An 18842-nucleotide genomic window follows, 5' to 3' on the forward strand; every position below is an offset into this window, starting at 1 on the left:
CAGCACCCGTGCAAGCACACGCAAGCACGCGCCACGAGCGTAGAAGAAGAACGAGTCGCGTTCCAGTCGGCCACGCCCTGCACACCGTTGAATCAGCAGGATTAAGAGGTACGCCTTCAGCACCTTTTACAGCAATAGTTGTCACGGGTTCTTTCTAGTCTCGATGTGACCGCGCGCCATATGGCTAGGATCGTACCCGATTAACATCTTGTGGCAGGCCAACGCATTTGAACGCTACCCGTTAGCGATGCTGCACCAAGTACGACAATGAAAACACCGCATTCACTAGAGGCGCTTTTGTACCGCTTTGAAACATCGAACTCGTGGCTCAGTGGTAGCGTCTCCGTCTCGCACTCCGGAGACCCTGGTTCGATTCCCACCCAGCCCATCTTGCAAGTCGTTTTTTATTCATGAAGTGCCTGCTGGGATTTATCGCTCATGGCCAACGCCGCCAACGCCGACACCGACGCCGACGACACCGGCTTTTCTGCGACACGGGCTCCTTAACGCTGTCGCGTTAATACGACGTTGAGTGTGACGTGCCCGGTGTTAGGTGGTACTGCCTTGGTTAACGACCTTCGTGCCATACCGCCAAAGTGAGCGAAGTCCGGCTATAACGCCATTACATTAGAAAAAAAAAATTGGCAGTGGCTTAGCTCGGCTTTGACAGGATATACGTAGCGAAAGCTAAGGCATAGAGCATGGTTAGCCTTGGTTAATCTTGATTGCAAGTCCAGGTTAGTCTGGTTGTCTAGCTATGTTGCGGCGTTTAGCCAGTCGTTCGGCGCGCAGTTCGTCTGTTTCCTGGGCGATCCGTTTCCTCTTCATCTCGTTCCGATGCCGATTCCAGGCCTCCTCCTGCTTATCAGAATTGTCGCCGTCCATATAGCCGCCTCAACTGCGGTTGCGGCGCACGCGAGCCCTCCTTTTCAATCCTCCGACATGTTATCAGGCATGCGACGCAGCTGGCGAAGCGAGCGGAGGCGAACGCAACGACGAGGAACGCGGTGTCACGTCATGTGCCTCCTCGGAGCACGGCCACGGTGAAATCGCAAGTTCGCGACCAGTAAAGATATCGCTTTAAAAGATGTCCAGTCCAGCTTAGTCTAAGAGAGAGCACAATCTTTTTTATTTATGAAGGCGGCGCTCAGTTTGCAACACGAACGCCGAACAGAGCTTCCCACAAATGTCTGAAGCTGTAAAAGCTGTATCTAATGAAACGAACAGACGCAGTTGGAGTTTACGGAATTTCTGGCGCAGGGAGACTGAGGATGATTCAGTTCCCGTTCTTTATATCAAAAACACCACGCGTATACCTTTGCAAAGGCTCTGGCGGAGTTGTTATCTTTGTAGAAACTGGACGAGAGTGTGCGGGCGCACTTCTACGTCAAACATGCTGTTGCATCTTACCCAGGTCGCGATGTCGAAGGACGTGGGCAAGAAAAGCGCGCGATGTCGCCATGATCAGAAACGAAGCAGGCTAGCATTATAACTTGATGGCAGTGCGTGAATAACAATGCTATTGGGTGGGCTAGTTTTTTCAAACTTCGTGGCCCAAAATCAAAACCCTCTAGCCAGATATGCTTGCCGTTTACCAGCTGCGTTTCCTAATGCGTTCAACGTGACGATGGAATGTGATCTACTCTCACGACCTGCTCTAGCACCAGAATATTTTGTGAATTCGAACCCTGGCCTTTGGAGAGTACGTTGCCAGTCAAGGGAGACCTTTCTTTTTTGTTCCCTCCCTGCCATTCTATGGAAGTCGGGCTTCATGTGCACAAGCCGCATTTCCCTTGAAAAATTTACCCACGGTTACAAACCTTTTCGTCAGTCACTGCAAGTTGCCGCGAACTGTTTATATCCGCACAGCAAAGTAAAATTTTCCAACCACCATCGATAAATTTAGGACATGGTGGGCTTACGGCATGTGGCTAGTAATTTAATATATAAAGCCAGCACTGCTTTTCACGTTAGTAATTATTATGTCGCTTATTATTCTGGAGCCACTTAATGTAATCCGGTAGTGGTGTCGGATCAAGATGCCTCCACGATCGGACCAGATTTAACCGAAGCGTGGATGTCACGTTACTTATTCACTCCCATCAGCCATGTGTACCGTCTTATCCTTTCTTGCGCTTCGGGCCACTGTCTTCATGCAAAAAAAAGTGTTTATAATAAAAAAAGGAGCTTGTTATGTTTATGTGCAGCATGGTTAGTGTTTCAAACAACCCGCCCGACAGCAGTAGTGCCAGTTACATTGCCCGGGAGCCTTGATAATAAACAAACGACAGCGTAACTTCAGTGCCATCCTCTTGACCAGCTGCACGTAGCGTAACCTCTACGATGACTCAGCGTCGGCAGTAGCTCATTTTCCTCGTCGGAGATGTGGATTTCTGAGATTTCAACATTTACCTGAGGAGTCAGGACAGTGTTTGGAAACCGTGGATGAAATTCAACTTAACATTTTCGTTTTTGCGTGTACGCCTATTGTAAGCTCTATAAAAATAAGAGATAGAAGCAATCCCTCTACGTATTTGTCTTAAAACGCCGTCACTTTCCCGGCTGCTGTTACACTGAAAGAAAGACTGGTTAACTGTGTTCGCAGGTGTTTCCATTCGAAGCCGGCAGCTGGAGAAGTTCGAGACCTCCTTCACAAAAGAGGAATACAAAGTAGCAGTTATTGTGCCACGTCACGGCTACGCGTGGCTTCGGCGAAAAAAGAAATGATTGGCGATTATTTTGAACTCACTAAAACAGGCTAGAGCCATTTCCTTCGGTGGATATTTGAGGTAGGGGATGCGTCAGCCCTCATCCAGTTCTTCTTTTTTTTTCATCCTTACGCGCATTTTCATCCTCATTTGTACTAACAGGTGCTTGTATCACTGTCGGCAAGTTTCAGGTATAATGTGAGTGAAATACAATCGGCCATCTTCAAGAAAAATATGTTTACGCCTTTAATGAAGACCCGCTCGCATGACATCGTCAGCAGCGGTGTTCCTGGGTAAGGGGGAAGGCGGGACGTATCCTGTATATGTCGACCTGGTGGACTTGGCCATTCGTCTGCTATTGAAGTTCTGATTGGCTGCGCTGCAGTACACGTCAGACGGAGACAGGCGACCCCAGCTAAACGGCACTTGAGCTGCAGACGATATGGACATGCCCACTAACTGGACGCTTACAGAATACCTCCCTGGACGTATCACAGTACTATACGTCGACGTTATACGTTTCCGCAATGCTAATGCTTTCTGTTGCCATCGCCTCTACGTCAGAAGAGTTTCATCATCTACATCAGTTTCATTGCAGCGCCTGACCTGGAACGCGCCAGAACGGTCGAAGCCTACACACAGCAATAAGTGCTAAACAAGCAAGAATACAAACGACAGAGCACTGGCCTACCGCTAACTCAGTTGACGGTCACCGCTTTGAAGCTTGTGTTCTTGTTTGTCGCGTCCTTCGCGCTGTTTAGATTTCGATATGCACTTGCTAGCCCATGGCTATGTAGTGTGGCTACATATACATTGTAAAGGAGAGAACAGAGACAGCACCCGTTCACTGGGCTAGCTGTTTTATCCTGTGCCTCGTCGTCTCCCCCCCCTCCCTCTCTCTCTCTCTCTCTCTCTCTCTCTCTCTATATATATATATATATATATATATATATATATGTATGTATGTATATATATATATATATATATATATATATATATATATATATATATATATATATATATATATATATATATATACATACATATATATATATATAGCTATGGACAGCTGTTTTAGCCCTTCCGCAAAAGAAAGTCACTCGAATGCGTCGTACGGTTGTAAATAGGGATTGTTGGTTCGTACACACCAACGAGGATATTTGGCGACAGCGCGAAGAGATAGATCTGACGAGAATAGGCAACGCATGTGCTCTTGTCTTCTCCGGTACCCTTCCCTCCTGGCTGTCCCCAACTACTTTTGAGCGGGGAATCACGCCGCAGATACGAACTACTACACGCCGCGGTAGCTCTGTCGCCACGACGCTGCGGTGCTCAAAGCGAACGTGACGGATTGAATCCCGGTCGCTGGGGCTGCATTTTAGTGGTGGCGAATAGCAAAAAAACAAAAAAGAACAATAATAATGAGCGCGCTGACCGTATTTACGTGTGAGTGTTGAACTTGAGCGTCAAGCCTCAGAAAGTAATCTTTTTATATATTACTGGCCCTGTTCTACAGTTTAATACACTATGGACATGAAGAGCGACGAGCAAGCACCCGAAGCGGGCCCTCAAGGAAATGAGCAGCCGGCGGGGTCCCCTCCCAAAGATCCCGCGGCCCCACCGTCCGAGGCCGTTTCTCCGATCGCCAGCGGCGCTTCCAGCCCTGCACCCTCGCACAAAGTCGGGCGCCATTCTCGCGCGCACGGCGTGAAGTCGCCTTCCAGGAATGCCGCGGCTGCAGGGTCCGAGGCGGCTTCTCCGATCGCCGGTGCCGCGGCCAGCCCTGGGCGCCAGATCCGGCGAGCTGGTGGCAAGCAGCAATCGCTGTCGCCGAAGAAACTCGGTTCTCCGGCAAGCCTGAGCTCGTCACCGGGTTCCCCCGCGCATGTAAGCGAGCAGTTGTCTGGTGTGGGCGGCCAGAGAGAGAGAGTAAACTTTAATGAGCACCAGCAGTTCAGTCGGCTGGGCCTAGGCCTCCCACGATGGGACGTCGAGGTCTTGCCTCTTCGCCGCTTCGTAGGCCTGCTGGGTCGCCCAGAGTTGGTCGTCGAGATGGGAGCTGCGCAGGGCGGCGTGCCATCTCGACGAGAGGGTCACGGGATTAAGGTCTGGGTATTGATGTTTGCACTCCCATAGCATGTGAGGGAGTGTTGCCGATTCAGTTTGACAGACCTTGCACGTCTGGCTCGGGTAGATGTCGGGGTATATAGTGTGATAGCGTGTGAGGGAGGGGTATGTATTCGTCTGTAACAGGCGAAGGGTGGTTGCCTGTGCCCTGTTTAACTTGCGGTGAGGGGTGGGGAAGGTTCTTCTTGCAAGGTAAAATGACTTTACAAGGTCGTTGTACCTTGTAAGGCGGTCGCGTCCTGCGGGTGCACCTGCACCGTCTCCTGCACGGTTGACTAGTCCTCGTGCTACGGAGTGTGTAACCTCGTTGAGGTTGGTGAGGTGCGGGTGGACAACGCCGGCGTGTGCTGGGATCCAGACGAGTGTGATTTGATTTTCAGGCGAGTGCGGGGCTTGTCGTAAGATACGGAGTGATTGATGAGAAATACGACCTTTGATGTAGTTGTTGACTGCTGTGCGAGAATCACTCAGTATAGTGTGACAGGCTGGGTCAAGAGTGGCCAGAGCGATGGCCACTTCCTCGGCCGTCTCGGCATTTTTGGTAATGATGCTGGCAGCATGTCGGAGCAAGCCGCCTACTGTGGTAACCGCCGCAAAGCGCCGTCCATCTTGGTATTCAGCTGCGTCGACGAAGGTGACGCCCGCGGTGTTGGCGTAAGCTTTGATGAGGGAAGTAGCTCGTGCCTTCCTACGTTCTTTGTTGTAGTCTGGGTGCATGTTTTTCGGAATAGGGTCGGCGTGTATCCATTGCCGAATGTCGCGTGGTATTGGGTGTTTGTCTCCATGTTGACGGTGGTAGGTGATATTAAGCTTGTTTAGAATGCTACGGCCCGTTTCCGTGAGAGTAAGCCGCTCTAGTTGAGATCGACGTTGGGCCTCGATTAACTCGTCTAGCGTGTTATAGATACCTAATTGTAATAGAAGTTCCGTGCTGGTGTGGTGGGGTAGTCCTAAGGCCTGCTTATAGGCTCCTCTAATGATGATGTCCAGTTTAGTCTTTTCAGCTTTGTACCAGTTGAGAAAGGGCGCAACGTAAGTAATGTGACAGACGATAAAGGATTGGACAAGGCGGATGAGGCTTTCTTCCTTCATACCCGCTCGCCGGTTGGTCACTCGTTTCAGCAGTCTGGATGTATTGGCGGTCTGTCGAAGGATCTTTGAGATAGCCGTAGAGTTAGCTCCGTTGGCTTCTATGGTCATACCAAGAACGCGGATGCAAGGGACCACGGGTATGGGTCTGCCATCCCTCAAGTGGAGTTCGATTTCCTCGTATTGGCGTTTAGTCGTGGAGCCCCGCGGGGGGCGTCCACGGAGTGTGGGGCGATATAGGAGAAGCTCCGACTTTTCAGGGGAACAGCGGAGTCCCGTGCCTTCAAGATAATTTTCTACGATGTCAATGGCGTCTTGTAGGGCAGTTTCGATTTGGCCGTCACTGCCCTTTGCAGCCCAGATTGTAATGTCGTCGGCGTATATGGTGTGTTCAATGCCGTCGAGTTTTTGTAGTTCCTGTGCTAATCCAAGCATAACCAGATTAAACAGTATTGGGGAAATGACAGAGCCTTGCGGTGTGCCCGTGCTGCCGAGGGAGAGTTCCTCCGATCGGATGTCTCCGACCGACAGGAAGGCCTTCCGATTGGATAGAAAGTCTCTTACGTAGTTGTAAGTGCGTTCTCCAAGGTTGAGCAAGGAGATACGCTCGAGGATGGTGGAGTGCCTTATATTATTGAAGGCGCGCTCGAGGTCGAGGCCCAAGATCGCCTTCGTGTGACGAGATTTGCCATCTAGGATTTGATGCTGAAGTTGGAGCATAGCGTCTTGTGTGGAAAGATGCTGTCTAAAGCCAATTATCGAGTGGGGGTAAGCGCATGTGTCTTCGAGGTGAGTGTTTACACGGGTTAGGAGTGCGTGCTCCATGACCTTGCCTACACATGAAGTTAGCGATATGGGCCGGAGATTGGCGAGGCTAGATGGCTTACCGGGTTTGGGGATGAGAATTACTTTGGCCGTTTTCCATGTCGAGGGAATGGATCCCTGGCGCCAGCAGTTGTTGATGTATTCGGTGAGTTGTTGCACCGAGGGGTCATCTAGATTTCTTAGTGTTTTATTCGTAACACCATCTGGGCCTGGCGCCGAACGGCTGTTCAGCTTATGTAGGGCAGCATGAATCTCTGCCACGCTGAAGTCTTCATCAAGGGCAGGGTTGCAGGTCCCTGTGTATGGGCCGTGAGGTTGAGTGGGCCCAGATGGGATGTACTTTTGACATAAGCTCTTCTTAACGTGGTCCTGGCCATGCGTCTTGCTTTCTGTGAATAAAAGCTTGGTGAGGCGATCTTGTTGATATGAGCGGGTGGTGGTGCTATCAATCAAATGTTTGAGGATTTTCCATGATCGGGGGTGGTGGAGTTGCCCGTCTAGAGAGTGACAGAGCTCTGTCCATTGCTGTTGATTTAGAACGCGGCAGTGAGCTTCAATTTCCTTGTTGAGAAGTGCGACCTTCCGTCTGAGTCTTCTATTGAGCCGTTGTCCCTTCCATCTAGAGAGGATGGATGATTTGGCCTCGATAAGGTGAGCGAGTCTACTGTCCATGCGCTCAGTCGGGGCGTCTGTTGTGATAATGCGGGTGGCCGATTTAGTATCAGACAGTAGATCGCATGACCATGAGTCTATGTCGGTAATGGGAGTGTCCGTCGTTGCTGTTATACGGCGTTTACGGAACGCATCCCAGTCCGTCCAGGTAAAGTCCCTTGTTCTTCTCATAACGGCTGGTAGGTGTGGGAGAGTAATTTCGATGATAGAGTGATCACTCCCGAGGTCGTGTTGGGTGTTGCGCCAACGGGCGTTGTCTGCGTTTTTGGTGAAAGTGAGGTCTGGCGTCGTGTCTCGTTCAGTAGAAGTGCCGAGGCGAGTGGGGAAGGCTGGGTCAGTAATGAGTGTAAGCCCGAGATCATGGGAGTCTTGCCATAAGTTACGACCTGCAGCAGAGCTGTGTCTGTAACCCCATCCTGTGTGCGGGAGATTGAAGTCACCTCCGATGATAAGGGGGCTGCTGCCTGCGGTGTTAAGGGCCTTTTTGAAGAGGGTTAGAAATCGGCTATGGCGTTGAGATGGAGTATTGTAGATATTGAGGATAAATATTCCTTCCTTTCGTTTTCTGTGCGGGATGAGCTCAATGAAGAGGTGTTCGGTGCGCCGATCGTTCAGGTCGTGTTCGATTGCGGTAATTCTTTTTCGAACGAGTGTGGAGACTCCGTGCGGAGCGTTGTTCGCAGTGAAAGAGTTATATCCTGGAAGGCTGACCGGATTATTGTGCGTTTCCTGGAGCAAGATTACGTCGGGTTGACATGCAGTAGTACGGAGGTGTTGACGGAGAACGGGTTGTTTATGGAGGTAGCCTCGGCAGTTCCACTGCCACAATGTTGTGTCAGTTTTTGTGTGGGCCATGATGAAGGATAGGGGATGCCACAGGTGGCAGGGTGGCGGCGACGGTTCCTGTGGTGTCCATGGCTACGGTTTGAGCGGTGGAAGCGGTTTGTGTGAAAAGGGTTTGAATATTAGCTTCCATGGTGGTGACTCTGTGCATAAGGGCGATTAGAGAATTCTGTAAAGTTTCCACCGTGCTTTGGAGTGTCACGAGCATATCCTTGACCTCGGAGCGTACTTGGCCCTGAGCTCCTTCTTGGAGGGCTCGCTTTTTGGGGGCTGGTCTTGAGAGTTCTTCGGTTTGGCTGCTGGTAGCGGATGATAGGTGTGGGTTGGGTTTTGGGTTGTTTGAGGCTGTGAACCTCCTGGGTAAGCTTTTGGATTAAATCACGCATAATTGCGTTTTCTTTCTTAAGGTGTTCTATGTCTGTGTTTTCTGTGTTGGGTTTAGGCAGTGGGGGGGATTTCACGTGACCCTCTCGCGAGACGCCCGTCAAGGCCTCTGCGAAGCTCACCTTTTCTGAGGTATATCTGGCGCCTGGAGTCGACGTGGATCTTGATCTGGACCGACCTCGGTCCGACCTCGGTCTGGAGAGGGAGCGGGACCGGCACCGGTGCTTGGTCTCCATGGAGGGGAAATCTTCTGAAGAAGTGAATGAAGCCCGCGAATGCACGCAAAGTGCGTCGAGTGGCCAGTCGCGCGGCAATTTTGTGTGTACATTTGCGGGATTTTTTCACGCTCGCAAAAACACTTATTATGCGAAGCATACTAGCCGCACAACCATACTCTTTCTTGCTGTGCCGCGTGCGCCCGCGTAGCTACCGTATGACGTCATAACAGCTGCAAAAGCGGAGGCTCAACTCGTGCGCTCGCTTGCGGCCGCGTAGCTGCATAGCCGGGTCTCAGCTCGTGCGCTCGCCTGCATGAGTTGTTTCTTCGTCTAGCCGAACCAAATATAGCCAAGCAACAGCAGTTCACTAGGCTTAAACAGTGGTTCAACAACTAAAATAAAGGCTAGTATGCTTCGCATCCTGGGCTTAACCTTAGCTAAGCCACAGCCATTTTTTGTACCACGTATTGAGCAGCGGCACAAAGCTGTGTCGGGAGTTTTTCGTGTCGCTCTACAATTTTCTGATTAACACTTATAATCTAAATATAATATTTCAGAACCTGATTAATTAAATACATAATTGACTAATTAGTTAGTTCTAGTTTCTTAATTACTCGAAATGAAGAAATACAGTTTGAGTATCTCCAAGTGACGGCGAACAACATAGCCTAGTTCTGTCCAGCTACGTGGCATTTGAATTTTTTTAAACTCTTGCTACCGTTCGCTCGGACACCCTGTATACTCATGTTAAAGCGCTGTTTGTTGACGTACGTATGAAGACGGCCTAACCTAAGTTGGTGCGTTAAGGTTAGTAATTCATATATGTGGAAGCAGAGACAAAAGTGCACACACACACACATATATATATATATATATATATATATATATATATATATATATATATATATATATATATATATGTGTGTGTGTGTGTGTGTGTGTGTGTGTGTGTGTGTGTGTGCGCAATTCGACACCCCGAATACACCACGTGCGCGAGCATACTCACATCGTCGAAAGCGAAAGATCGCCTGGTGTGAACAGCCAAGGTCTCCCATGTGCGGCGACAGCGTGGGTGGATTACATGCATGCGAACGGCGTCGAAACGGAGAGCTGGCTATGGTGTTATGCTGAGCACGAGGTCGCGCGATCGAATCCCGGCCACGGCGCCCGCATTTCGATGGGGGCGAAATGCGAAAACACCCGTGTGCTTAGATTTAGGTGCACGTTAAAGAACCCCAGGTGGTCGAAATTTCCGGAGTCCTCCACTACGGCGTGCCTCATAATCAGAAAGTGGTTTTGGCACGTAAAACCCCATAATTCAATTCAATTCGAAACGGAGACCGCTCTCTGACGTCATCAGCGCGCTGCTGTTGCATGGCCAAGCCTGTAACGTTCAACTCTCGGAATGTGCGGCTCCGGGAATTGCGGGATGCCGTGACCTGCGACATCCCACCGGTGCACCGCAAACGCCTGACCGTGCGAACCGTCCGGCCGCAGTGATTTCATATAGTTTCACACTAAGAGTATTATAGCGAACTCTGGCCTGGCCTGTGTGGTACAGCGATCCACGCTCCACGAGAATCACGGAGGAAGGGAAAGCTATAGGAGGGAGCCTGGCGGGATCACTGCACGCTCACTGCACGCCGCACTATGTTCGGGAGCGAATAATGGATGCGACAACAAAGAGCGGCTGTCGCACTGTCGTATTCCAACGACACCGCCAAGAGTACGCGTTGCAATAAACCATGACAATTGCGCAATCATATCAGGCAGAAGAACGCTGGCAGAGCAAATGCCGAAGCGATCCTAGCAAGTGAGCATCGAAGAATAATTTTAAAAGGTACAAAATACTTTCCGTCGTTGCAGATTCGCAACCCAAATTCAAGAGAAGCTGTTTCTTTCGAGCAGTTCAAGATAATAGTTTCAGTTACCTGTATTTAACTCACCTAATTTGAAACGTCGCCCGCATATGACTAGCCCGTTTGAAACGTGCGCATGATAACGGTTTCGAGCACTTGTTAAAGAATTAACTCTCAGTGGCAGTGATTGCGGCTACTGTGTTTCCACGATCCTTTTGTTGGAAGAGGCGGAAACAAGCACGGTTTCCTCCGCTGGGCATTGTATACTGTGGGGTAGAGCAAAAAGAAAACCAGGTTTGTAAATCTTAAACACACGTTAGAATCTACTCCAAACGCAATTTTAGTCGAGCGGCATGTTATAAATTCCAACAAACGATGGCAACGCGTAAGCTATTCCGCTTACTTTCATGCTACGCAGTGCACAACCTAACGCACGATTTACGCTTGTTCTCCCCAAAGGTCACCGAGTCCTTTAATCTCGTGCAATTTTGACGCTGATCCTCGCATCGAAAGGGGGCACCAAATAATCGGTTTGAGGGACAGTGAGGTGTCTCCGTATGCAGCTATGTCGCGGGAACGAAGGTCATGATGCATCATGGTTGCACGACACATACGGGCACAACTTCCTGTGGTGTCCATTCTGGAGGATTGGACGATGGCGGGCACGGGCCCAGTATATTCGTTAGAAATGGTTAAATAATAAAAGAGGGCGCTTTATATACGCCTAATTAACGGCCAGCACTATACGTTCAGGTTTCAAGCAGGAATTTATTATTGCACTGAGCAAGGACGTGCTCGCTGGTACAAGCTTATGGGTCGGCGTACGGGGGCTGCATAGGCTCCTTTGCTTTGCTAGTACTTGCATTCGCTGCACGTGTCTAACCTTTGTTGTGTGTGTATATATATATATATATATATATATACACACACACACACACACACACACACACACACACACACACACATATATATATATATATATATATATATATATATGTTGATGTATTATTGGATATATAATACATCCACCGAGATGCCGATCAACCCAGCAGCACACAGGAGCTGCTTCAAATCCGTGATGGCCGTGCTGCGTGGCATGAGACGTGACAGCAGCAATTGGAGCCCTGCGCTGAGAGACCCGCTCGACATTCTCGCCTAAGGCTGCAACGTAATGTTTCGTCTCTCACTGTGCACGGTATCGGCATGCTGCGAATGTGCCGTTCACGCAATGTCACGTTTTACGCTGCAGCGTCTGTCAAACTCTGGACGAACGCTACTCTCTTTTGCGAAGCCTCGCAGTGTTGCTTTCAAAGCGATCGAAGCTTTTAATGCCTACCATTTGGTGCGGCTCCTCTCTGCTGCTTGCTTCATCGGCATCTCAGTGGGTGTATTATATATGTAATAATACATCGGCCCATATGCGCCCATATATACATACATATTAGAGAGAAGGGCCATAGGTTCTTGAGTTCTAGTGATTCATCAGGCTTTGCAGTTATATCTGCGTGTCTACATTTCCTGTGATAGCGCTCCGGATTTTCAGTGAGCGTTGTATGATTCCGTGGGTTGGTATATCGGTGTCAGTTCACCCGTGGCTTTTGACGTATTATGTGGTGACGTCAAGCGCCCGCGGCAAAAGCCCGAAATTGAGCGGCCATGGAATGCATCATGCAGAGACAGCGGCCGAGGCATTGCAGAGCAGTAATCGCAGCCACAGATTAGACAGTTTTAGCAGAGCGTTTGCTTGCGCTCCGCTCGGCACACGTTTCACGCGCGCCGGTGGCTGCATAGAATGCATTGATTTCGCTTATCTAACAAGCGCGTCTCCAAGAGACGCCACTGACGTGCTCTCAGCTTGGCGGTAAAACGATTACGAAAGCAACTACACGCCCCCTGACGCACTGCTACATCAGGTTCCTAGCGGAACGTGGTCAGCGTCCCCCGTTCCGCTGCCGCTATGTGTGCTGTGCGCACGCGCGTCAGTGTTCCCGGTAGCGTTTTGCTGAGCGGCTGCGTGCCAATTGTTGTGATAGGCCGGTCTGAGCGGAGCGGACGGTAAACGCTCTGCTAAAACTCTCTATTATCGGGGCGCTACTCTGTTCGTGCATATTGGTGTCGCTTTTTTTCGTCGTGCGCGTCCATTGCAGAGTGCAAGGTCACGAAGCCCTTCAATTATGCCGATTGCCATTTTAGTGATGTAAACGTGGTTACTGATGTGAGTTCGTGTTTTGAGAAATATGCGAATGCGATAGGAAAGGACACGAAAGCCGAGGAAGAGAGGACCTTCAAGGGGAGTACGGTAGCGCTGTGTGTGTCCCTATGTGTCTTCTTTTGTCCCGTCTTTTAATCGCGCTACGGTACTCCCCTTGAAGATGCATTACCAACAAGCCCACATTGCAACCCTCGTGAAGAGAGGGTTACAGTCTCACGAGACGTGGGTTTCTTTCGACTATTGCGATGACAACTATTTCTTACTAAAAACGAAGTGTTGTTACGATTGAATCTTCGGTTGTCTGACGATGCGACGCGTTGTCACAGCCCAGTGGTTATGGCATTGGGTTGCTGAGCTCACAGTCATCCCTTTTTAAAAGGCCCGGTGTCGCAGCAAATGCAGTGTCGGCGTTGGCGTATGAACCTGCGTTCCCGTAACAGAAAATTCCCGTATATATTTAGGTATATGTACGTGCCACGCCTTGCTATATGGCATGCGGTATAGGCCGACCATACTTCCACACCATTTTATCACTAAAGTTGCTCATTCCTTGTCTGACATTCTTGACAACGTTATTCCCCGGAATTTAGAGAATGACAGCCCACAAACAAATGTCCTGAAACTAAACACCGGGAGTGTATGCTTTTTACATTAACTCATATCTCATACTTCAGTATTAAAATTGCGGAACAGTAACAGAAACCCGAAAATGATATTTTTTTTTCTGGCGCGGCTGTGCACTACTTCCGGGAGTGGCCAACGCAAGAGGCAGCGTTTCTGCCAGAAAGCTCGCCTACGCGCGTAGCGTTGGCCGTCAGCGTTTCCCGGTAAAAATCACGGTTACATAAGCTGCAGCTGCCCGGAAGCGTGAGAAGCAGTCAGGGCTCTTTTAATGCTATCGCATGCCACTCTTAAAGGCGCAGCTTCGGCGTCCTCCAATTTTTAATTCCGGCCGTGGCGGCCGCGTTGCGACGAAAGCTGAAGGCAACAACAATCATGTGCCGGGCGTTGTGCATACGTTAAGGAAACCGAGGCGGTCAGAATTGAACCGGAGGCGAGGAGTGACGTGGGCGAGGAAATAAAAAAAAAAAGAAAAAAAAAAACAAGGCTGCACATTCTGCACGCGCAGTGTCGTGCCGTGATGTCATGCACCGACTGCGCGCTGTGTATTCACACCTTTGCACAACTCTCGATGACGCAAGCCCTAAATCGCAGAAGCCGAGCGGCAAGGAGGGCAAGGGACACAGGGCCGCTACCAGCCACGGCAAGGGCGCGGCCCGCGATGGACCCGGAGTGGAGGCTGCGGCAAGAGACGTTCCCTCGGTACCCTCCGGCACCAAAGGAACCTCCACGGCTACAAAGGGGGCAAGGGGCACGGACCAAGCTGATGCGGCCACACCCACGGCGAAGAAGCAGGATCCACCGCAACCAGAAGCTGCTCAAGCTGGCCCCACACCGCAGGTGACGGCACACTTAGTTTGATTGACCCGCCGTGGTTGCTCAGTGGCTATGGTGTTAGGCTGCTGAGTACGAGGTCGCGGGATCGAATCCCGGCCACGGCGGCCGCATTTCGATGGGGGCGAAATGCGGAAACACCCGTGTACTTAGATTTAGGTGCACGTTAAGGAACCCCAGGTGGTCGAAATTTCCGGAGTCCTCCACTACGGCGTGCCTCATAATCAGAAAGTGGTTTTGGCACGTAAAACCCCATAATTTAATTTTTTTGTCAGTTTGATTGGTTCTCACAACATTGTGAAGCAGATGTTGAAATTTTGTTTCAACAAGGGGTAGGAGGGGGTGAAGGGAGCGCTGGTGTAGAGGGCGTTAGAACGATGTGTGGAGAGTTTACGCCTGACATCACGGACCCGGCATCTCAACGTGCTAGTGCCCGAACATGGCTGCCACGATGACTTCAGTGCGCCGGCCAATCACGCGTAGATTGTTTTGCTTTTCGACGCTCATCGTTCTTCACCGCATTATCGCTGTGGGCATTTTGTCGCTCTGAGTGAGACGCGCCCGGTGTGCTGCTGCCACGTTCCCTGTTTGCGCAGCTTCTCGATCTGCTAGTGCACCAAGATGGCAGCGATAATGAAGTCAATGCAAAACATGCATTAGACATGAGTGCCGTGCACTCGTGAAGCTATATTCAACTAGCAGAACGGGTCATTGCACTGATTTATTCTCCGGACGGGCTGAGACGTGGCTCGGAGGGTCCCTTCCCGTCGGTGTTGCTCAGCCGTTCCTTGAAGCACATTTCATTCTTATTTCCTACTTTTCAATGGACACAGAGCTCACGCATATTTTTCCTGCTTCGCTTTCTTTCAATACACGCTTACTGCTAGCCTTTACCCTTTGAGCGTCAGTGACGTGAATATACGGCGCCGCGAAGAAGTACAAAATGGTAGATGCCATATATTTACGGCGTCGTCTGTACGTTTAAACGCGCGCCAATTTCCTAACTTTTTCTTTCCTGGCATGTGCTGCCACTATGTGGCAATACGGGGAATTTTTTTCTCGCACCTCCCTTTCTCGGTTTTCGTTGGACGGTTTGTTTTAGAGCCAGTTTTCTAGGTTTGTTCGATTCAGGTAAAGGTGCACGGCACCACAAACGAAAAGGTAGAGGGGGTGCCAGTTACGGTGTGCCGGGCTGCACCCACTCGCTGCAAGTTTCAAGGATGCACTGCACCGCGGCGGCACCTTGCCTTACACGCCGTTCAATCGAGCACGGGGGTGCAGGATGTTCTGCTGCGCCTGGGCAATCGAGGTTGTAGGTGCAATGCACAGTGTATAGGTGCAGAAGGCGCAGAGAAACTTGGCCGAATCGAATAGACCTGCTCCCGCGCGTCTACATACTACTGCTCGCGCATAAAATTCCTTAAATTTCGTAAAGTAGTGACACTCTCCTTCTCCGCCTTCACTCCTCATCGTTTCTCCTCTCTTTCACGCTCCCTCCTCGACCATGGCGCCGCCTACACTGCTCGAGCGTAGCAACGGCGCCAACATGCGCACCTCGCCCCTCCGTAGACCACGGAGGAAGGAAACTAAGGAGAGGCCCTGACGTCACTCTTTGTGAAGCTAAAGTGAAGCCGGAAGTTCGCGTTGCTCATGGTGTTGCTCCGCCTATCGGGCCAGATCTCCTCTCTTGTTTACATTTCTCGCGAAACCACGCCGCGCTGCGCGCAACCGTGCTGCTCGGACCCGCGCGCTCCGCAGCAATGGGCACGTTGCAAGTGCTAGGCGGCGCCCTGTCTTTCCGACCCCTAGCGCCATCTGACGAATAGTTGCGCGAATGTGGTAGGATTACTCGCGGCGTCAGAAGTCCGCGCTGCGTGTTTGGTGCCCTGTCAAATGGTAGCGATGGTGCGAAACAGCGTGCCGATATTAATTTTAACCGGGTTTTGGGAATTACAAGGTCTCCACAGCTTTTTTCGTGAAAATAATTTAGAGAAAGGAAGTCGTCTATTTGAAGTGGGGCACTTCTACGACGTGGGGGAAATGTTAAACTCGCACTGATCGGAAGTGACTGCTAGGTGTATTCCGCAAACGAAAAATAACGCACCAACGAGATGCGTGAAGCTCAGCGTAAGTTACTTCGTGGACGCATGAAATTATAGGCGACATTGATTCTTGAAGATCGGCGACAGCATACAAATCCTAGCGGGGAGCTGCGATTGCCGTGCTGGCATCGCAGAGAAGTGCAAGGATGCCGCGGTAGTTTCCCTGTACATACAGGACGGCAAATACGAATCCAAAACATCTCATCCAAGAACGTGGGGCGTACGAACGACTCGTAAGACCTACCCGAGGTATTCTAACGTTGCTCTCCCCAAACACGAAAAAAGGGGAGAACCTTACCAGTTGTGTTATGCCTGTTTCACATGATGCGATTTTCGTCGCACCGGAAGTGCGATTTCCGTCGTTTGCGATGAAAATCGCAGTCGCAGTGCCGACCCCCCGATTTTCGGCTGCGACCAACCGGTTGGTCGCACAGTCGCACCGTCGCACCGATCGCTGCGATTTTCCGTCGAAATTGCGCGGAGAGCTGCCAAAGGAGCTATTTCGCTGGTTTGTTTTGGAAAATGGCGTCTCGATCGACAAGTGCAATACGCGGAGACGTGGATCGTCGAATTCGGTACGTACGCGAAGGGAGAATAAAAAAACTTGTACCGCAGATTGCATTCTCCGATTTCTATGCGTTTGTTGACACTCTGCACAGCAAAGGAAGTGCATTTTCACGTTTGCTTCGTACGCCTTTGCGAGTTGTCAGTGCTAGGAGGTGTTCGATCCCCAGCAGACGACGAGGTCGCTACAATGTTTTGAGTAGCATGCAAAAATCGCGCTTACGGAGCAGCTTGAATTATTTCAACCTCGTCAAGGGCAAATGACAAGACAGCAAAGTACCCGAAGTTTCAACGTTGCGCTGAACGCGGTACCGTTCAGTTGCATTTTCTTGTCGGTTTTCAAGCACGAATTTCCCGATGCATCTTGAAAGCTTATCTTGCCTCTTATTAAATCTGACAGAGCAAAAGTGTAGGCTATCGTAATGAATTTGCTACGATAGCATTAAATCCGTGGCTTGAATAAAATATTACATGCACGTTTGGTTGCACCTCTTCGCTGGAGAATTTTTTTTTCTTGCACAGAAACCAATAAACATTGACTATGTTGCGGACTTTGTATCCTTACTGCATCTGTATGAACACTTGCTCTGCAAGGTAACTAACTGCACAGCTAGTAGATTAAGTAAATACAGTGACAACGTACCCTCCTGCACAATTATGTAGAACTCGTGCAACAACGCGAAAAGCAGGCAAACGCCCTGTTCTTGTGTGGATAAAACAGTATAAAACGACACGCAGAAGAAAAGTAAATCTAAACTGTGCAGTGAAGTCAGCCAGTACAAGCAGTTCTTGCACGTTCACAGCTGATCAAGTGTGCAGAAACATTCATGCCTTACATGTTTCTAGTAAGTTTCTAATAAGTTTGTGATCACATATATTAGTGTGTAAACCCATAAAACGATATCCGCTGCGATTACTATCTTTGTAAGTAATGAAATACCATGCTACTTGCAAGAACATATATCACCTGAGGATTTTAGAACAAATTTCTGCATTTCAACTATACACAATATGTGGTTTATTCAATAAAAGAACACAAACTGGGCTTTTTTGCAATGACAAACTTATTCCAAACTTTACTTACATACAGGCAAGAAAAAAAATTATAGACAGAAATATTGTTCTTCAATTTGTTCACCTGCCACTGTGGCTATAGCATTCTGCTGCTAACACAAGGCGAGGGATTGATTTGCCAGCCATGGAAGTCGCATTTCGATGGGAGTCATAGGTGCGAAAAAAAGCTCTTGCACTTAGATTTAGTTCATCACCTTTTATTGAACCCTTACACTTCAAAATGCTATTGCACGGGGGGCATGCTTATGCAAAATCTAACACCAATAGAAAGCAAAGCGCAGAATTGTAAAACAACCATCTTTCGTGATAATTCAAGTGTGTAAATATTCATTGCATCAATATGTATTGTTCAACAGCACTGCACAAGTAAGCATGATCAGGTATAGCAAGTACTCTGTCAAGAAGCTGGTTATACAGATGTATAAATGTCAAGGCATGAATGCTCATACTCTACGTCGCACACATAGCACAGAGAAAACCTTTTTCAAGAGTTGTCCCTTCTGGCAGATATGAGTGGGCCATAAGCACCAGAAACTTTATTACAGGACATTGTGTAATACCGCTTATGAAAGAATGAAGTGAGTGAATAGGCTTTTAACCCTTTATTGACGAGTGTTGCCTACAGGCAACACACCAAAAAAGAATTTTTTTCTTGTCGAGTTTAAGTATCGAGTACGAAGTTTCTAGCTAAATGTCTTCGGCCAACACTG

General features: G+C 49.5%; 1 protein-coding gene across 3 annotated transcripts in view; it reads left to right on the forward strand.

Moving 5' to 3' along the window:
• Window positions 1-18842, forward strand: part of LOC139048024 (uncharacterized) — a 34276-nt gene continuing 15434 nt past the window's right edge. For 2 of the 3 annotated variants that reach the window (XM_070522366.1, XM_070522368.1), the window contains exons 1-4: window positions 1-108; window positions 2606-2789; window positions 4225-4595; window positions 14153-14398. In XM_070522366.1, coding sequence (XP_070378467.1) covers window positions 4236-4595; window positions 14153-14398 — 606 coding nt within the window. In that variant the 5' untranslated portion in view covers window positions 1-108; window positions 2606-2789; window positions 4225-4235. The remainder of the gene's footprint in view (window positions 109-2605; window positions 2790-4224; window positions 4596-14152; window positions 14399-18842) is intronic. The other variant, XM_070522367.1, reaches the window with a different exon arrangement.

This window comes from Dermacentor albipictus, chromosome 7, assembly GCF_038994185.2.
Source record: "Dermacentor albipictus isolate Rhodes 1998 colony chromosome 7, USDA_Dalb.pri_finalv2, whole genome shotgun sequence".
NCBI lineage: Eukaryota > Metazoa > Arthropoda > Arachnida > Ixodida > Ixodidae > Dermacentor > Dermacentor albipictus.